Genomic DNA, 14,632 nt, shown 5'->3' with positions numbered 1-14,632 from the left:
CCCCCCCCCTTTTTTTTTTTTTTTTTTTAAGAAAACGTTAACCTGCGGGCAAGTTGAAAGAATACTAAACACATAAGTATCTCTCCCTGCCATTTTCTCCTAACGCACCAGTGTTTGTTTCCTAAGATGAAGGATGTTCTCCTGACACAACCATAATGTCATTGTCCTGCACGAGACCTTTGCACTGATGCTGTAGTAGAGCGTGCATGTTTTACATGTCCCTTGTCCCTGAGTGTCCTTTACGGCTGGTTTGCCTCCTCTTGTCAGGGTCCAAGCAGAGCTCCTAAGTCGCATTTAGTCTTTGATCTGGAACAGTGTCCCAGTTTCTCCCCCGCCCCGACCCCCACCCCCACCCTTTATAACATTGGTATTTTTGTGGTATCTGTACCAGTCGTCTCACTGAGTGTCCTACGCTCCGGATTTGTCTGATGGCTGATTTGACGTGGGTTGGACATTGTGGCAGGGATGCCGCACAGGATGTGGACGTCCCGAGTGTGTAGGCTTCGTGATGCTTTCGGCGTCAGGCGGACGTGGCGTCTGCCAGGCCCCGCCCCGCCCCTTCGTAAGCGTCGAGCCGTCGGGAAGGCTGCCGGATGTCCGTCCGCCAGCAGCCTCGCGCCCACGGGTTGGCGAAGGCCAGCAGCCCGTGCCTGGCAGCGGTTCTTACAGAATCAAGTAGGCTGGCGTGGGTCCTGCTGCTCTGGCTCACACCTGCTCATGTTCACCTGTCAGAATGGTTTCTTGTCACGTTGGTGATGCTCGTCTCTTCCCTGAAGGCCTGAGTTTTGAGAGGCAGATAGGTTTACCTGGTCCTCACACGGCGGTTCTTTCAGAAACGTCCTGCTTCGTAAGTCTCGTGCCTCTCTCTCTGCTGGAGCGCTAGACACATCGCGGCAAGCCGAGGGCTGCCGTTGTTAACGGGATGGAGGCGGCCAGGAGAGCGGCATTAGACACGGAATTAGAGCAAGAGTAGCGATCCCTGGGGCAGGTGGTTTCAGCCCGAACTCGGCGCCACTGTAGACAGCCAGTCGGGAGGTTTTGTCACGGAGCTAGATGGAGGCCGTAATCTTGGTACCATGTCCGGGGAGTCAGCACTCCTGCCGTCTTCGTGTTTGGTCTCGGTCCCTCCTTACCTCTGTGGTTTAAGTTAGCAAATCCTTGGTCAGAGTCTGGGTTTGTCAGGAGGTGTTTCCAGACCTGAGAATCGTCTTTTAGAAGCTTCTATCCTGCTTTCTCCCTATTAAACATGTTGTTAACTATTAGAATGATTGGCCACAGTGATGGAATCACTGTATTTTTATGCAAGTTTTCATTGGTTGGGGAGTGACGGTTCTGTTCCTCGCTTCTGTCACCATCAACGACGCTGCCTCCCCCACATCTTCTCTGCTAGCCTCTTGGGAAGCAGCAGTCGCTGCTGAGGCCCCCACGCCCTCCCTGTGTCCCTAGCAGCCCTCAGTCGTGGACGACTCCTTGCCCTTAATTCCCATCCTTGGACCAACCAAGTGAAACCAGTCAGGTTTCTTAATATTCTCTCGCTCCTCGTTCATGGAGAGATGGAACGCTAACGCGTGTAACATACCGTATTTATGGGAGAAATCTGCTTACTGTGTAGCTTTGATAATTAGCTAATTGGTATAGCATTTCCCTTGTGAAATGAACAAATTCACAAACTGCGGTGTTTATGTGCTGTGCTACCTTCCCAGCTGAATTTGGCTCCTTCTCCAGGAACCTTGTTAATTACAACTTTTGGAAAGTGTTTCTCTGATTTGCTTGATTGGGATTTCAGTGTGGAACACAGGGTAACAGCTGCAAACTGCCCCTGTAGGAACCTAGCCCAGCTACTTCTGTGTCCCAGCGCTCGCTCCCGCTCGCTGCACACACGCATGGTTTATGTGTGTCTGTTTAAATAGCAATAGCCTTTCATCAGGAAATAATAACACTCCAAATGAGGTCATTTAAAAAAAATTTTTTTTAAATGTTTATTTTTGAGAGAGAGAGACAGCTGTCAGCACAGAGCCTGATGCAGGGCTTGAATTCACGAACCATGAGATCATGACCTGAGCTGAAGTTGGGTGCTTCACCGACTGAGCCACCCAGGGGCCCCCAAATGAGGTCATTTTTAAGTGGTTTTATTTTTTTTATTTATTTTTTATTTTTTTTTCCAACATTTATTTATTTTTGGGACAGAGAGAGACAGAGCATGAACGGGGGAGGGGCAGAGAGAGAGGGAGACACAGAATCGGAAACAGGCTCCAGGCTCCGAGCCATCAGCCCAGAGCCCGACGCGGGGCTCGAACTCATGGACCGCGAGATGGTGACCTGGCTGAAGTCGGACGCTTAACCGACTGCGCCACCCAGGAGCCCCTAATTTGAAGCTATTCTAAAACCACTTAAGGGGCGCCTGGGTGGCCCCCTAATTTGAAGCTATTCTAAAACCACTTAAGGGGCGCCTGGGTGGCGCAGTCGGTTAAGCGTCCGACTTCAGCCAGGTCACGATCTCGCGGTCCGTGAGTTCGAGCCCCGCGTCGGGCTCTGGGCTGATGGCTCGGAGCCTGGAGCCTGTTTCCGATTCTGTGTCTCCCTCTCTCTCTGCCCCTCCCCCGTTCATGCTCTGTCTCTCTCTGTCCCAAAAATAAATAAATGTTGAAAAAAAAAATTTAGAATAGCTTCAAATTAGATTCAAAGCTTTAGCTTCAATTTCAAACTGAAATTAATTTGGGAATCTTGAGTGCTTAGAACAAAACATTGCTTCCCCGTGTCATAAGGCTTTCAGGAAAATTCTTGCTTCTGGCCATAGGCCCACAGACCCCGACTGATCTCAGAATTTCTTCTTGATCCCTGAAATGAGGTCAAAAACATTTGACTCCTTTATCTCAACGATACCAGGTACGGACGAAATCATTTCTGAACGACAACAGTGGCTTGGTGGTTTCCAGTTTCTGCCCCTTACACAGGGCCGTGGGGAGAATGTGAGCAAGGGCTTTGGTTGGAGGGGGAGGCTTGGAGCTTCTGGCCTTCGGTAACAGCTGCGACTGGACAGACCCCACAGTCATCACTCTGGTCTTAGAATGCCATGGGCAGTGGTCCTCAGGGAAGACAGGCTGGCTGTGAGTGAGGTGGGGTCAGATGGGAGCCAGAGCCGGGGCCGGGACCTTGGGTCCCCGGTGGAACACTCTCTAAACACAGAGCACGGAATCGGAGTGTGACTTCTGCAGTTCTCTCCTTCCCACTGTTTCTTTGCCTTTATTTTCACAGAGCAGCTCCACTGGGGAGCAGGAAACACAAGCCCCGAAGCCAGAGGTGTCCCCGTCGGTGTCTGTGGCTGCAAGCACAGAGCAGCAAGAAGTAAGCAGTGTCATACCATATACTACCCTGCGAGAACCTCGGGACCCACCACCCCCATGCCCGTGTGCCACATGCTGCCCTTGGTGAACAGAGGCTGCCCTCATGCCAAGGGCACCTCATGCCAAGGTGGCCCCCCTGGTCCTGCCTCACACCTTGTAGCCAGATCCCATCGCCAGCTGCTGGGCCTGACTTGTATCTCCGAGGGACTGCCCGTGCATCGGCTGCATGAGCGCAGACAGATGTCTCAACAATGTAGTAAATTAAAAATGCAGTTCATTATTAATCAGTTCTAGGGAGAAATGAATCCCAAGCAGGGTCTGACATGTTAGAGCAGTACTGAGCTAAGAGGATGCTCACCTGTGCCTGCTTGTCCCCAGGACATGGCTCGGGCCCCACAGAGGCCGCCAACCGTGCCGCTGCCCACCACGCAGCCCCTCGCTCTGGCTGGACCAAAGGTAGGGCCCTTGCTTTTACCCGTGGCACCTTCTCTATTTTAGAAGGTAACTGTACGAATAAGATAGGCTCATTGGTTTTGTAGACACGGTGAGACCCTTGTGTCCTGTTAATGGTTTGCTGTGAACAGTGTGTGGCCCAGGAAGTGTCTGGACCCTGTGTTTCCTTAATTAAATCAATGACAAGTCATCACATTCTAATTGGGAAATTTCAGAACTCCTCTCGTTTTCCTTCATTTTCTGGATCACGTTCCCTTCTCCGATGGTGACCACTCTGTGTTATGTATCTACGGTGTTCCTTCTGCAAACTTACTGCTGCTTACCTGTCTGCGCTTCCGGCAGTAGAGAACCCTGTGGCTCGTGGGAAGGTGTGTCCCCAGAGTAGGGGGGCTGCACCAGATGTGCAGTTTTCTCACCTGTCTTTTCCAGAAGCACATCTGGAGAGCCAGGCGCCAGCGCAGAAGGTCCGGCAGTGACCCCAGAGCTCCAGTTGTGTTTCCAGGCTTAGCGTTTGGCTTCACACATTTAGATGCGTTTTGTTCTCCTTTTCATGCAGACGTGGCCTCAACCATAGGCAGCCGTGCCAGCTAGGGACAAGACCTTGATTTTGTTGGGCTTTGCACTTAGCTTCTTGCACAGTCGGGTCAGGTGGACTGCTGTCTGCATCTCGTGTTCACTGCTCCCTTGCTTCTTACAAATGGTTTTATAGTATTTGCGTCCCCGAGTAACAGTCCTTTCGTTTTGCTGTGTCGGAGCTGTGTAGACTCACCGTCCTTCGTGTCTGCGGCTTGTTCCTCTCCTCAGCCTCCCGTGATTGTGTCCTCGTGTCTGTCCTCCCAACGGGACGGGGGTCTGTCCAGGCCTTTGCTCTCCAGAACAGGGCTGCTGTCCATTCCTTGCTTGTCTTTTCGGTCTCATGTGCAAGGGCAGCTGTGGGGGCGGTCCCCCCCCCCCCCCAGGGGCCTCCAGGAGGCACGGAGCTTGCTCCAGAGTCGGTGGCAGCCGTGGTACCACAGGGGCCCTACCCATCCCCCCGTGGTGTTTTGGTAGCAAGACCAAAGCTCACCGAAGGAAACGCGTTGACTTATTTTCAGGCTCCAGCTCTGTAGATGGGTGTTAAGCACTCCTCTCTGGTTAGCACGTACATCTCAAAGTGAAACTGCACCTTTTCGACCTTTCAAGGCCACGGCCAAGTTTATAAACTTGACCATAAACAGATGGTCTCTGCTCAGAGCCTGGGTCTCACCTTCTCGATATTCTTCCTCCAGCCAAAAGCTCACCAGTTCAGCATCAAGTCCTTCTCCAGCCCCACGCAGTGCAGCCACTGCACCTCCCTGATGGTGGGGCTGGTCCGCCAGGGCTACGCCTGCGAGGGTGAGTGTGGACCCTGCGCCTTGAGGCCGGGGGAGGGGGGCGGCGGGGGGGGGGGGGCCTGTCCCGGGAGGGAATTACTCCAAGGTCAGGTGCAGCTGAAGGGAAGCCTATTTGTGAATTTGTGAGCCAGTCGAGGGCGGGTCCTCTCTCTGTAGCTTTGTGAACACTCAGGAGGGGTCCTCGCTGCACTGGGAGAGCCGAGTATTGTTTGCCATAATACGAAACATGCAGGGTCCTGGAAAATCAGGAAGAGCAGAGAGTAAACAGGACTTTAAGCTTCTCCGTTATCATGGCGTCTGAGGATAAGCCGGCAGCAAGACCGGTTCAGGGCATTTGATCACCCGTCTCACAGATGAGCCGCCTGCCGAAGTCACACAAGCGACAGCAGCTGGGCGGGGGGTGCTCTGCAAAACAGCTTTGTGTTTTACCTGGTAGCAGCAGCCTTTCCCTTTGTTACTGGCAGGCCTTTTGATCGGCTGCCAGGACACCTGTGTGTCCTTGAAGCCACTGCCCTGTCACACGCCTGTGGCAGCGAGGCGCGGCTTCCCGGGAGAGCAGTGTGGCTCTGCGGCCGCGCCCCCAATGCCAGCCCTCGCCTCCCCGCGAGGGCCCCGCCAGCTTGCCGGAGAGCTGCTTGGTGCCAGAGTCCCGGGGCTCTGTGGGGCCTGTGTTCCAGAATGTGCTGGCTGCACTGGGTGTCTGGACCCTTCCTGCGACTCGGGGAGGTGATTACTGAGCCTTGTCCTGCCCCGGAGGAGGCGGGGTCTGACGGCCGTGCCCCCCCCCCCCCCACCCCTGCACTTTTCCAGTGTGCTCCTTCGCTTGCCACGTGGCCTGCAGAGACAGCGCTCCCCAGGTGTGCCCCATCCCTCCTGAGCAGTCCAAGCGGCCGCTCGGCGTGGACGTGCAGAGAGGCATAGGGACAGCCTACAAGGGCTACGTCAAGGTAGGACGCGCGGAGACCCGGGTTCCGCCGCCTCAGCTCTCCTGGCCTCGGGCGCCATGACACGAGAGCCGCACCCCACTGCTCCCGAGGGCTGTCCCTGGTTGCTTTGTGAAGTGACCTTCGCGCTGCTCCTGGGAGGCCTCCCCTCCTGGGCGCTAAGGCACTGGGGCCCGGGTTCTGAGGACCCCACAGAAACATCTCCGTCTGCCAGAGCCCCTTGTCCCCGCCTTCTGGGCCATGCATTTAAAGACAGGGCTCCGTGGCCAAGTGCCGCCTGAAAACCACTGTGTCCGGACAGCCTCCGGCCGCAGCCTCGCAGCTGTGTGTGCTGTGAACACGCCTGTCTGCTGACTCGTCCGCCTTGGCCCGTGCATCACCTTGTATCACGTGTGGATCCCTCCCCAGTAGTGCCTGAGTCTGCCCGGGCCCGGACCCGGCCCTGGCACCAGCCTGGGAAGGGCGTGAGGGGGCTGTCCCCGGAGGAGCGGGCCAGCCGTTCGGCAGCTGGAAGGAAACCACGGGCGGGACGTCTCCCGGGGCCGCGGCCTCCGCTGCGTGGACTGGAATGTGGCCACTGTTCCCTGTAGGTCCCAAAGCCTACCGGGGTGAAGAAGGGGTGGCAGCGGGCTTACGCGGTGGTCTGTGACTGCAAGCTCTTCCTCTACGACCTGCCTGAAGGAAAATCCACCCAGCCTGGCGTTGTCGCCAGCCAGGTCCTGGACCTCAGGTGCGTGTTCTGTGTGGTCTGTCCTATCGTGTGAGTTCCGACTTACTGTGCTGCTTGGTGATCTTTAACCCCGTCACACCTTCGCATCCGTGCACATTGTATGCACGTAGAGCGCGTGCTGTAGCAGCCTGGGTATTTTTGCACACTACGGTTTGCCAGGTAGGCGTTTGTAAAACATAAGAAAATGACACGTCCCAAGAGCAGGGAGAACATACCCCAGAGACACACTGTGCAGCCTAAGGTGTCAGAACCCGAGAGTACCCTTTGTGACAGTGATCTAGAGCCCTGGGCTTCGCCGCACGACACCCTCTCCTACACCTCATCTCATCACGGGCCCTCCTGGCATCAGACCTGGGAGGCCGGCGGGGCGGAGTCAGCACAAGGGACGCGCTCAGCCCAGGGCCCGGAGTCCCCTCTGCCCGTGGGCACCCACCCTGGGCTAGGGCCCGGCACCTCTGTCCCCAGCTGTTCTTGGGGACAGCGGGCTGCGGCAGGCGCCCTGACGACGGCTTCAGGGACAGAAGCGTAGCGGGGTCACCTCCGTGGCGGCCCCCACTGCACATCCGTCACTGGGCCCGGATGGGCCCCAGCCTTCTTGACGAAGAGGCCGCTGGCTGGCAGGCGGCACGGGGACTTGGTGTTCGATGTGGAGCCCAGGACTCGGAGGGTATCAGACACGGGCCTCCCGCAGTCACTTTGGCACATTGCACCCCCTTCCTTAGGGGCCATCACCAAGCGGCCACCTGATTATAGCCAAGTAGGGGCCAGTTCGGTGACGTGTCTGTGACTGGAGGCGTCTGACACAGATGAGAACGGTGTGACCCAGGGAAGGAGCTTCTGTTCTCCCACGTCCCTAACCACTGAAACGCGTGCAGGGTCCTTGAGTCATCTGTTGGCTTTGTCAGCGTGCTTTCTTACCCAGGTGGAGGCAAGGGGCCCGCCTCACATTCTGTATCCTTTCCCATAAGTGGGGCAGAGGACCGGCCCGCGTGCACGTTTCTTTCTGATATTCCGAGTGTTCTGTTTCTTACCAGGGACGAGGAGTTCTCGGTGAGCTCGGTCCTGGCCTCAGATGTCATACATGCTTCTCGCCGAGATGTCCCGTGTATATTCAGGGTATGCTTTTTTTCTGTTTCTTAGAGATGTTTTACTAATCGTAAGAAAGAACTCCCGTGGTTAAAATAACAGTTCTCTTTCGGAGCATCTCGATGTGCCATAGCAAGGGGCTAGCCGGTCCAGGGTGGACCTCCTCTTCCTCTACCTCCTGCCCCCCTGATTCCTTCCCTCGTGTTGGGGTCCCTCCTTCCTAGGCCCCGCCTCCCCCACCTCTCTGGCACTGCCTTCCGTCCTGCACCTCAGCCGCCGTGTATGTCTGTGACTCCGGTCACGACGTGCCTGACGCTGGGAGCCGCCACGTCGCCCTTCACGGGTGCAGTGTGCCGCCGCAGCTTTCCTTCCTGGGACTCAGTGGCCACTACCTGGAGCGAAACAGGAAGAAGCCAGTAGACGTTTCTCAGCACTGTTGTTGGCTGAGATGGAGAGGCCCCTCCCCCCCCACCCCCACTGAGTTTACGTTAGACGGTGCGCCATTAGGAAGCTTCTGAGAGATTGTGGGATGGGGAAAGGATCCCCCCAACCCCTCCACTGGGGATTTTTTTGAAGATTTTTTTTTTTAAGTTACTTATTTTGAAAGAGAGAGAGAGAGAGAGAGAGAGACCGTGTGACTGGGGGAGGGGCGCAGAGAGGGAGACAGAGAATCCCAAGCAGGCTCCACACTGTCAGCACGGAGCCTGATGCGGGGCTCAAACTCACAAAACTGCTAAATCGGGACCTGAGCCAAAACCAAGAGTCAGACGCTTAACCGACTGAGCCCCCCAGGTACCCACATTGGGGATATTTTATAAATACGGTAGAAGTTTGGCTGACCACCAAATGGAATCCAGGAAGCCTCTTTCATTAAGTCTCCTTTCAATTCAGAAACTGCCTCTTACGTACAACACAGAAAGCTGCCACCGTTGCTTACAAGGTGATCCTTCTGTAGGAGCTTCAACTGCCCAGGGGATTCTCACAGGGAGGCATGTTTGGGCAAAGCACTTTTGTTGGAGATTCTGTTTTTCCTGTACACATTCTGAGAATCTACTTTTAATTATAACAAGGGCATTCAAGAAATCAGTTTCTGTTTTTTTCGATGTTTTTATTTATTTTTGAGGAAAAAAGAAACCGTGAGTGAGTAGGGGCAGGGCAGAGAGAGAGGGAGACAGAGAATCCAGACGAGGCTCCAGGCCCTCCTGAGCTGGCAGCACAAGCCCGTCGCGGGGCTAGGACTTATAAAACAAAAACTGCGAGATCATGACCTAAGCTGCAGCCTGACATTCGACGGACTGAGCCCCCCAGCCGTCCCGACAAATCAGTTTTTAAATGGGACAACTACATGACAGTTTTGGCAAGAGTGGAGTTAACTAGAACCTGACAAGGAAGGGACGCGGGGTGCCTGTTTATCGCTGTGCCCCTGCCCGTGTCCGGCAGCAGAGCCCCTCACACCCTCCGCGGGCGCCCGAATCACGGTGCTGGGAAGCACGCCCTCCTGTCGCCGACCTCCGGTGCGAGGTGGTGGCCGGGCCAGGCTGGGGGCGTCTGTTTGCTGTGTGGTTTGGTTGTCTCATGGCTCTTCTCTTTGTCTGTCATGAAGGTGACAGCCTCTCTCTTAGGGACACCTTCTAAGACCAGCTCACTGCTCATTCTGACAGAAAATGAGAACGAAAAGAGGAAGTGGGTTGGGATTCTAGAAGGACTGCAGTCGATCCTCCACAAGAACCGCTTGAGGAACCAGATCGTGCACGTCCCGCAGGAGGCCTACGACAGCACACTGCCTCTCATCAAGGCCGTCCTGAGCGCCGCCGTCGTGGGTGCGTGCCGGGGGCCGCGTGGGGCCGCGCTCTCCCAGCACGGACGGCAGCGCATCTGGGGGGTGCTGCGGGGCCGGACCTGAGCGCGCCAGCACACGAAGGCGACGGCCGTGTCGTCCGTTCGAATGTAGTCCCGCACCTGCTCTGAGAAGCCAATGGCGCGCCTGTAGCGCTGACTTTGTGTTTTTACCTCTCCTGCCTTGACAGATGGGGACAGGATCGTGGTCGGCCTGGAAGAAGGGCTCTATGTCATAGAGGTGACCCGTGATGGTGAGTGCACAGGGGCTTCTGTCCGTCCTGGGTTCGCGCAGACGGGAGCGGGATGCATGGCAGGAACCCGCAAGGGCTGGGACGTGTTTGGTGATGTGGGAAGCGTGCAAAGGAAGGGAAGGGCGGACAGCTGAGAAAAGCAGTTTGCGACCAATAAGACAGATGTTAGTAGCCGTGGAACGTTCACCGGTGCCTCCGAGCGCAGAGTGCAGTGCGGGGCAGAGAGCAGCCCCAGGGGCCGGGGGTGAGCTGCTCACGGCCCTCAGCGAGCTCGTCTAGGAGAGGACTGCATAGGCAGCTGGGGGTGGGGGAGCTTCCTAGAAGGAAGAACGTTTCCTGAATTCCTCCGTGTGCTGAGACCTGACAGGAACTTCCCTTCTGTTGCTTCAGATTTTTGACATTTCGTTCTGCCCGGCAGGAGAACGCAGAATATCTCCTGTCTCCCCCTCCTCACTGCCCTGTGTCCGGGGACAGAAATACAAGGAGACCAGCACTGGCCTGGGCCCTGGGCCAGGCTCTGGGCACCACCCCTAGAAATGAGGGGCGGCTCCCGGGTGGGCAGCGTTCCCTTCCTGCTGAGCCCGGAGCGAACACACGTCACCTGCTGCCGGCCTGCCGGGGCCCGTTGGTCCCTCAGGGTCCAGATCCAGGGCTCTGCTCAGAGAGCCCTTAGTGCAGGTCCTACATCCAATACCCCCGATGTTATGAGCCCGGTGGGGTTGGCAGCTGCTTGCAGAGCTTGAGGGTCCAGTGAGGTTGGAGACAAGTCTTTGTTCCCTAAATGCAACCCGAGGGTTCTTGGCCTCAGGGATGAGCTGGAAGGACGTCCAGCGCCACTTCCAGGCCGGGGCCCTGGTGCTGGGGCGGGCAGGGCAGGGCAGGAGTCTTAGAAGGGTGGCCCCCGGGGGCCGCTCAAGGAGGGCGCTGCCCTGGCGTCTGCAGGGCAGTGAGGTTGGTGGGGGTGGAGGCACGTTCTAGAGCACGATGGGGCCGTCCGTCCCTCCACGCCGACTGCGGGGAAGGGAGCGGTGGGGAGGTTCCTGGCACCCTCGAGCGGATGCCCTCGAGCGGCTCTGAGACCCGACGTTGCCTCCCCGCAGTGATCGTCCGCGTTGCCGACTACAAGAAAGTGTACCAGATCGAGCTCGCTCCCAAAGAGAAAATCGCCGTCCTCCTCTGCGGCCGCAACCACCACGTCCATCTCTGTCCGTGGTCTGCCTTTGATGGGGCGGAGAGCAATGTCGACATCAAGCTTCCGGAAACAAAAGGCTGCCAGCTCATAGCGACTGCAACCTTGAAGAAGAGCTCTTCCACCTGCCTGTTCGCGGCCGTGAAGCGGCTGGTCCTCTGCTATGAGGTCCAGAGAACTAGGCCTTTCCACAGGAAGTTCAATGAGCTGGTGGCCCCCGGCCCCGTGCAGTGGATGGCCGCGATCAAAGACAAGCTCTGTGTGGGCTACCCTTCTGGGTTCTGTGTGCTGAGCCCCCAGGGGGACGGGCAGGCTCTAACCCTGGTAAATCCCAGTGACCCCTCGCTCACGTTCCTCTCACAGCAGTCTTTTGATGCCCTTTGTGCTGTGGAGCTCAAAAGCGAGGAGTACCTGCTTTGCTTCAGCCACATGGGACTGTACGTGGACCCGCAAGGCCGGAGGTCACGCATGCAGGAGCTCATGTGGCCTGCGGCGCCTGTTGCCTGTAGTATGTATATGTTTTCTGTTGCCATATCTCTGTTGCCGCTTTTCACATCGACAGTGAGCACGTGTCCTGTTTCGCTTTGGTCTGTCTCTCGGTTCCCTTAGCTGAGCAGTCAGGCGCTGGAGCGGCGGGCTCCGTGGGTTTCTTCCGGAGAAGGTGTGGTCCTGACACCTCGTCTCAGACCGGCCGGCGGGCGGGCTGCAGGCGGGCTTGCCTCTCGAGCCGGCCTCCAGCCCACGGCACCTTTCTGTCCCCGAGCGCCGGGGCCTTGTGGGAGCCCCGCAGCCAGAGAACCCCAACAGGGATGGTTTATAAGCTCACGCGGTAATAAAAACAAGTTACAGGTTTCTGGCAGCCAGAAAAAGTTGAGCTCCAGTGTCCGGTAAAGCTCCCGGAGGGACGTTTTCCGGAAGTGCTAGGAGCTGCGTTCCTGTGTTTGCTCAGTTGCAGTGGTTTTCTGTGGAGCGCAGTCCCTGGACACGAGTCATTGAGGCCTGAGCCTGGTGAGCAAGGACCTGGAGTGGGTTCCACAGGGCCACACCCCGCCCCGCCGCTGTCTGATCGCTCAGGCTGGACTCTCAGCCTCAGATCCCACCTGTTTCGTGTATCCTGGTCACCCGGGTCGTCCAAGCAGCGGGTCGCACAGAGAGCAGGGAGTAATTAGACTAGACACAGGGTGCACGTGGATTTTGGGCTGGTGGGGTGGGGTGGGGGTCACAGGTCTTATCTAAAAGGACAGCCTTTTTTGGTGGCTGGTTGATGGCCGTGCCAAGCTGGCAGTGTACCCAAGGGTGCTGGAACCAGGATGTCAGGCCCTTGGGGCAATCGATGTGCTAGGCTTTGGCTCTCCCGCCTCGCTGGCTGATTCCTGACTTGCTTAGCCCCCAGCCAAGGGCGCCAGTGCAGCAGACAGGCAGGCAGGTGCTGGCAGCCCAGGGCCAGCAGGGAAGGAGGCAAGGCCTGTTGCCATGACACTTCTCCGGTCCCTTCCTTGCCGCCTCCCGTCCTCCTCGTGGGAGACTGCATAGGAATGGCCCCAGAGCCACGTAGGATCCCTGCCAATCAGTCTTTTCCTTCAGAATCCTAAGGTTGGTGTTTGTTTATTTTTGAGAGTGAGAGAGAGAGAGAGAGAGAGAGAGAGGCAGACTGCAAGCAGGGGAGAGGCAGAGAGGGAGACACAGAATCCAAAGCAGGCTCCAGGCTCTGAGCTGTCAGCACAGAGCCCGACGTGGGGCTCGAACTCACAAACTGTGAGATTATGACCTGAGCCAAAGTCGGACGCTCAACCAGGCGCCCCTAATCCTAAGTTTTTGAACAGTTTATTGTAGAAAGGTCACTGTATATAACGTGCAGGCTGGAGAGCTACTAACTCTCTTGCCTCTGTGTTCCAGGCCCTGAGCTGAGCATTCTTATGTGTTCTCACCTGTCTCTTGTCACGTAGGGAGGGCACAGTGTGTCACATCTTGCCAAGGAGGACACTGAGGGCCACAGAGGAGAGGTAGCTCGCATAGGGTGCAGAGCAGAACCGGGCTCAAATGGAGGCCGATCGGTCTCCGGGGCCCACGCCCCTCCTGTTGACTTTCTTTTTTTAAAGTTTATTGATTTATCTTGAGAGTGAAAGGGAGTGCGAGCATGGAAGGGGCAGAGAGAATCCCAAGCAAGCTCTGTGCTGTCGACTCAGGGCTCAGACCCACGAACCGTGGGATCGTGACCTGAGCCGAAATGAAGAGTCGGACGCTCAACCAGCTGAGCCACCCAGGCGCCCCTGGTGTTGACTTTTTAATTTAAATTTCTCTTGAGATTGGACACTTCAGTCTACCGCTAGAGGTCACACACACAGGTCTCTTCCTGGCTCCTTGCAAATGAAGCCTCACATATTCCCCTGTGAGAGGAGCTGCCCCAGACGCCTGCGGGTGGAGAGTGGTCCTCTGAGAGTTACCTCAAAGTTTGCCGACCTGTCCCCTCTGAGACGGTCTGGCGGCGAGTCCCGGCGTCTTGCCTGCTTCCCAAACCCTGTTTCGTGGTTTCCTTTTTGCATCGGAAAGAGAAGGGCCGACCACGTAGCCCGTTGGGAATTGGCAGCCAACACGCAGAGCTCTTTTAAAAATTCAGCTTCGGCAAGTGTCGCGTGACACGAGGGAGTTCGACTCCACCCCAGAAGGCAGAGGGACCGGGAACAGAGACCGAGCCCTGCATTTCTGCAGGGTGGCACTGGGGACTCGGGGGAGGCAGAGTGACGACGGGGTACCTCCCGCCTGCCCCGCCGTCCCTGGCAGCCCGGCCGCGGCTCCCTCGCTCTCCGCGACAGTTCTAAATGTGGGGAATGTCCCCTCAGCTTCGAACGCCAGCTGGGCCGACGCTTACCGGCGTGTGATGTTCGGTGCCCTAGGCGGGCTTGCCGTCACCAGGACGACCCCCGGGGCGTCCCTGTCCCTTAGGGAAAGAGCCCCCCTCCGGGGTTCACGGCAGGCGGGTCCTCACGGCCAGGCGTGTGCAGACCTCCCCGGAAGGACCGGTGGGTCAGCCGGGTGCGTGGCGGCGCGGGACTGTCGCCCCAGAGCGAAGCAGTTCTGTTTGGAGACCTTAAACGCTTACTCGGAAACCGGACTCCCCGGTGTCTCTTAACTTGCCTCGGAAAAGAGCGCTCCGCCCCCCCCCCCCTAAATAGCAGCCGCGTTGGGCCTCAAGTCCCTGTGTTTGCAATAACCGTATAGAAAGCTAAGTACGAAAGCCAGCTTTTTGAGCAAATCCCCTCCAGCCTCTGTGCTGTGGTAAAAAGCTGTGCGGTTACCCACGTGACGGTAGAGCGTTGAAACATCCGGTTGAGTTCGCGCGAGTCCGAAGGGAAGGATGGTTCTAGAGCGGGACTGGGAACGCTCCTAAGCCCAACCGGCCGTGAGCCCGCCGCTGAGGGCGGC

The 14,632-nt window shown here is 57.1% G+C and overlaps 1 protein-coding gene across 1 annotated transcript in view; it reads left to right on the top strand.

Moving 5' to 3' along the window:
- Positions 1-14,632, top strand: part of CDC42BPB (CDC42 binding protein kinase beta) — a 105,943-nt gene that overhangs the window by 82,964 nt on the left and 8,347 nt on the right. Inside the window, exons 22-31 of the mRNA XM_040478448.1 lie at positions 3,256-3,345; positions 3,723-3,800; positions 5,066-5,171; positions 5,981-6,117; positions 6,705-6,844; positions 7,879-7,960; positions 9,534-9,750; positions 9,958-10,020; positions 11,121-11,817; positions 11,973-12,038. Of these exons, the coding sequence (XP_040334382.1) occupies positions 3,256-3,345; positions 3,723-3,800; positions 5,066-5,171; positions 5,981-6,117; positions 6,705-6,844; positions 7,879-7,960; positions 9,534-9,750; positions 9,958-10,020; positions 11,121-11,817; positions 11,973-12,038 (1,676 nt within the window). The remainder of the gene's footprint in view (positions 1-3,255; positions 3,346-3,722; positions 3,801-5,065; positions 5,172-5,980; positions 6,118-6,704; positions 6,845-7,878; positions 7,961-9,533; positions 9,751-9,957; positions 10,021-11,120; positions 11,818-11,972; positions 12,039-14,632) is intronic.

Source organism: Herpailurus yagouaroundi, unplaced genomic scaffold, assembly GCF_014898765.1.
Source record: "Herpailurus yagouaroundi ecotype Mexico unplaced genomic scaffold, PumYag 141, whole genome shotgun sequence".
Classification (NCBI taxonomy): Eukaryota; Metazoa; Chordata; class Mammalia; order Carnivora; family Felidae; genus Herpailurus; species Herpailurus yagouaroundi.
This window is presented reverse-complemented; position numbering and strand designations above follow the sequence as displayed.